The sequence below is a fragment of the Salmo salar genome, unplaced genomic scaffold, assembly GCF_965601325.2.
Source record: "Salmo salar unplaced genomic scaffold, fSalSal1 ptg000177l, whole genome shotgun sequence".
In the NCBI taxonomy this organism is placed as follows: Eukaryota; Metazoa; Chordata; class Actinopteri; order Salmoniformes; family Salmonidae; genus Salmo; species Salmo salar.
This window is the reverse complement of record NW_027675325.1, coordinates 480001-485000: the sequence shown is the minus strand read 5'-3', so window position 1 is coordinate 485000 and position 5000 is coordinate 480001. Positions and strand designations below refer to the sequence as shown.

The 5000-nt window shown below is 43.3% G+C and overlaps 1 protein-coding gene across 2 annotated transcripts in view; it reads left to right on the top strand.

The window, feature by feature from the left end:
* Window positions 1-147: 147 nt before the first annotated feature.
* The window catches only part of LOC145867073 (tripartite motif-containing protein 16-like), a 10005-nt gene continuing 5152 nt past the window's right edge, over window positions 148-5000 (top strand). For both annotated transcript variants that reach the window (XM_082971117.1, XM_082971116.1), the window contains exons 1-2: window positions 148-1027; window positions 1460-1555. In XM_082971117.1, the coding sequence (XP_082827243.1) occupies window positions 431-1027; window positions 1460-1555 (693 nt within the window). In that variant the 5' untranslated portion in view covers window positions 148-430. The remainder of the gene's footprint in view (window positions 1028-1459; window positions 1556-5000) is intronic.

Below are 5000 nucleotides of genomic sequence, written 5' to 3'. Positions count from 1 at the left end.
ACTGGGTTAACCCTATTGATATTGATACTGGGTTAACACTATTGATACTGATACTGGGTTAACCCTATTGATACTGATACTGGGTTAACCCTATTGATATTGATACTGGGTTAACCCTATTAATACTGATACTGGGTTAACCCTATTGATACTGATACTGGGTTAACACTATTGATACTGATACTGGGTTAACACTATTTATATGTTAAGGGCTCTAACATTGGAACAAAACTATTTGTCTCCCTCTTGATGTTGCTTGCAGTTCCTCTCTCTCTTCCTGCATTCCTCTAACCCCTCCCTCCCTCCCTCTAACCCCACCCCTCTGGCAGAACCAGGAAGTCCATCCCCCTTCACAAACTCTCTTCTGAGGAAACGAAACTGATCTGAGTCTCTGTGTCGTCTGTCTGTGTGAGAGTGAACAACCGTCTAAATGGCTCAACAGGGAGTTCTGCTGCACCAGGACCAGTTCTGTTGTTCTGTCTGTCTGGATCTACTGAAGGAGCCTGTCACCATCCCCTGTGGACACAGTTACTGTAGAATCTGTATTGAGGGCTGCTGGGATCAGGATGTTCTGAAAGGGGTCTATAGCTGTCCTCAGTGCAGAACAACCTTCACTCCAAGGCCGACGCTGAGTAAAAATAACATGTTGGCTGAGGTGGTGGAGAAACTGAAGAAGAGAGGACTCCAGGCTGCTCCCCCTCCTGCTCTGTGCTATGCTGGACCTAGAGATGTGGCGTGTGATGTCTGCACTGGGACCAGAAAGCAGAAAGCCCTCATGTCCTGTCTGGCATGTCTGGCCTCTTACTGTGAGACTCACCTCCAATCTCACTATGAGTCTCCTGCTTTGAAGAAGCACAAGCTGGTCAAAGCCACCGCACAACTACAGGAGAAGATCTGCTCTCATCATGACAAACTGCTGGAGGTTTACTGTCGTACCGATCAGCAGTGTATCTGTTATCTGTGTACAATGGATGAACATAAAGGCCATGATACAGTGTCAGCTGCAGCAGAGAGGACTGAGAAACAGGTAAGACCAGAACAACTTGTTGGTGACTGTCTGATAAACAAAGAATTAAAGATACAGTAGGAACTAAGGCTGTTTGAATATGAGATCATTCAAATGAAATGGATCCTCAGCAGAACAAATATGAACACAAACCTTGAGTATATTGATATGTCAACCCAGATTCTCCAGATGTATCACCATTTTATAATGTCAAACACTATTATCATTCTGAATGCCCTTTTATGAGTCCAAAGTTCAGTCTCAACCCGTTGATACATGTAGTCCTACCATAAAAACTATAATCATTCACATAGCAACAAATAAATATCATTTAGTAAATGGACCATCCATTTTTTAGACCTTCCTCTCTATGGGCCCTATGTCACATTACTATACTATTGATCTACTGGACTAATAAAGCTTGATAGCTCATTGAAGAGTGATTCTCCACAGAGGCAGCTGGGGATGAGTCAGCAGAAGGTCCAGCAGAGATTCCAGGAGAGAGAGAAGGAGCTGAAGGAGCTCCAACAGGCTGTGGAGTCTCTCAAGGTGAGTATTGTTGACCAGAGGAGACACACCATTTCACCTGTCTCCTCCAGTCAGAGAGAGAGAGAGAGAGAGAGGTAGAGGGGCCCCTATCCAATCCCACTGACCCCACTGTTGGGAACAGGTTGTCACTGCTGAGGCAGTGAAGAAAGTAGAGGAGGATGGGTCAAGGCTGAGGGATCCTGAGAGGATCCCTGTGAGTAGTAGATCTGTGACAGCACAGAGGGATGGGCCAACCAGTGATATATGCTTCAGTAAGGTTGGCTTCTTAGTGTTCATAGCAAATGGTTATCAACTGTACCGCAGAAATGGAATGTAAATCACAGAATAAAATATGTTTTGGTGGCAGCTGCAGAGAAGTATTTGGTCATACTAGATTTGACTTCAGAAGAGTTCCAGGGTGTGTTGGGTGGTGGTGTCCTGTCCTCCCAGGCCGTGGGCCTGGTTACAGGAGCAGATAGGGTCAAAGTAGTGGAATGGGGTAGTGGGTTTTAATGAGTGTAGGGTTAGTTGGCCTGGTGCAGGAGCAGATAGGGTCAAAGTAGTGGAATGGGGGTAGTGGGTTTTAATGAGTGTAGGGTTAGTTGGCCTGGTGCAGGAGCAGATAGGGTCAAAGTAGTGGAATGGGGTAGTGGGTTTTAATGAGTGTAGGGTTAGTTGGCCTGGTGCAGGAGCAGATAGGGTCAAAGTAGTGGAATGGGGGTAGTGGGTTTTTAATGAGTGTCGGGTTAGTTGGCCTGGTGCAGGAGCAGATAGGGTCAAAGTAGTGGAATGGGGTAGTGGGTTTTAATGAGTGTAGGGTTAGTTGGCCTGGTGCAGGAGCAGATAGGGTCAAAGTAGTGGAATGGGGTAGTGGGTTTTAATGAGTGTAGGGTTAGTTAGAAGGGTGTTTTTTAGTATTATCATAATTTCCCCTTTTCCCATTTTGTATCCCATAATATCATGGATTTATATTATAGTCCAGTTGAGGCAGGTGAGATGCCTTTGGATATACGACGTAATAAATTGTCATTAGCTTATTGGGTTGAAAGGCTGTGAGGTTGAGCATCCCACTGCTACTGTTCTAGATGACTGTTGGGAATATACTAGTAGACAAGACAGTGGTTTTGGTTGGACAGTTGGAAAGCTTGCTGATGAGAGTAGTTTCAGGGAGTTGGAGGTTGGCCCTTTCTGTGGTGATAGGGGATGTTCCTCCATGGTTACTCCCAGATCCTGTTGTTGATCTAACCTTGGTAGACAAAAGGAAAAGATTGGGTCAGAAGTCAGTGATAAAGGGAAACTGGTTGACAATTACATTGGTAGAAGTTGTTATGCTTTTTTACCTCTTTTCACAGATGGATCCAAGGGCCCAGATAGTGGGCCCACAGGAGCAGGTGTTTACCTTCCTGAATGTGATGTGCAGATATGTAGAAGAATAACAGATGAACTGTCAGTGTACTCAGTTGAACTGTTGGTGATAATAGTTGTCCTCCAGTGGGTGGAGGACGTACAACCTGTTAGAATTATAGTATCCTCAGATTCTCTGTCTGTATTGAATAGTTTATCATCTGGTAAATCTATTAGGAGTGACCTACTATTGGAGGTATTAATGTTATTATGGAGAATTGAGAGAATGGGTCTAGTAGTGAGATTCTGCTGAGTCCCAGCACATTCGGGTGTGGAATGGAATGAAATTGTAGACTAGTTAGCTAAAATAACTTTAAAACAAGATATAATATATATTAATGTTCCACTGGGTAGAGGTGAGGACAAATGTGAGATCAGAGACATTTTGATAGATGTGTGGCAGAAGAGATGGGACTCTGAGCACAAGGGACGGCATTTATATGCCCTCCAAAGAAAGGTCGGTGGACCAAGGTTCAAAGGTCAGATTAGGAAGGAAGAGGTGTTGTTTCCTCGATTGTGTTTAGGACATTGTACATTGAACTGGTCCTTCCATCTGGTTGGCAGCATGTGAATGGTTTGTGTCTGGAGGGTATTGTCAATGAAACGGTGGAGCATGTGTTGTTATAGTGTTGTAAGGATGTAGAAGAGATGGAAAGATTGAAGTGTAGGGTCATTGAGGTTGGATGGGGGGTTGGGGGGGTTTGGAAGGGATTTGGGGGATGGGGGAGGGTCTATTAGAAGTTAGTAGGGATCTTTTTTATTTTCTCAGAAGTACTGAGTTAGGTAGGAGGATTTAGAAATGGTGTAAACCGTGATTGAACACACTCCAGCACAGTAGGTGGCGCCACGCTCCTTTAACGTTGGTTTGAGGACCGCCATTATACCATAGAAGAAGAAGAAGTTGGTAACGTGAGGTTTTGTCGTTCGTGAAGAGTGCAGCTATTCTTTTGCCTATTTTCCAAATGTATTTTGTCATGGTGGGAGGGTTTGTTTATTGGTTTCCTCTGTTTATCGGTTAGAGTTGAGGAGGGAGTAGGGTAGTTTGATGTCCTCAACCGAGTGGAGAAGAAACGCTGTCTCTTCAGGTGCGTTGTGGAGAATGGTGTGGAGGAATTATTGATCCTGGTCGGTGAACAGGTGGGAGAGGAACATATACACTCTGTATCCAGAATGAACAAGGCGGTGGTTGTGGTAATGTAAAAGGTGAGTCTTGTTGCCCGGCTAGTTACCAGTATGATTTATGTGAGGGGTTGTGTTGGTGCTGATTTCGACAAGAGTAGTGGTGTCTAATCTGCCTCCGTTTATTACCACCGAACAGATCCGTAAAGAGTTGGTTCGTTTTGCTAAATGTGGAAGTGTTTTTCTGAACGAAATTCAAGGTTAAACAGGGGAGGGGTGGTACACAGGGTTTGTTAGCACAGAGGAGCCCAGTGATATAATATTATATATATATAATATTACTATATGTCCCAGCTGTTTGCTGTGGTTTTGAAGTAATTCTCTTCCAGCCCGTGTTAACCTTGTAGGTTTACCTCAGGTAACTTATTATTAACTAACCTTGTAGGTTTACCTCAGGTAACTTATTATTAACTATCCTTGTAGGTTTACCTCAGGTAACTTATTATTAACCATCCTTGTAGGTTAACCTCAGGTAACTTATTATGAACTATCCTTGTAGGTTTACCTCAGGTAACTTATTAACTATCCTTGTAGGTTTACCTCAGGTAACTTATTATTAACAATCCTTGTAGGTTTACCTCAGGTAACTTATTATTAACTAACCTTGTAGGTTTACCTCAGGTAACTTATTATTAACTCTCCTTGTAGGTTTACCTCAGGTAACTTATTATTAACTTGGTTACAGCTACTTGGTGAGGAAGCTCACTGTTCACCTGGTTAAAGATTGTAGTAACCTACAGGGATGGTTGGCGCAAAGCCTTCAAACGTTAAACATGTTCTGGTCATGGTTAACTGTATATATATATTTTTTATATATAAAAAGGTGTAACTTCTCAACAAATCTTATGTCCCTGTCCTCTTTTTCAAGATGTGGCCGATTTAA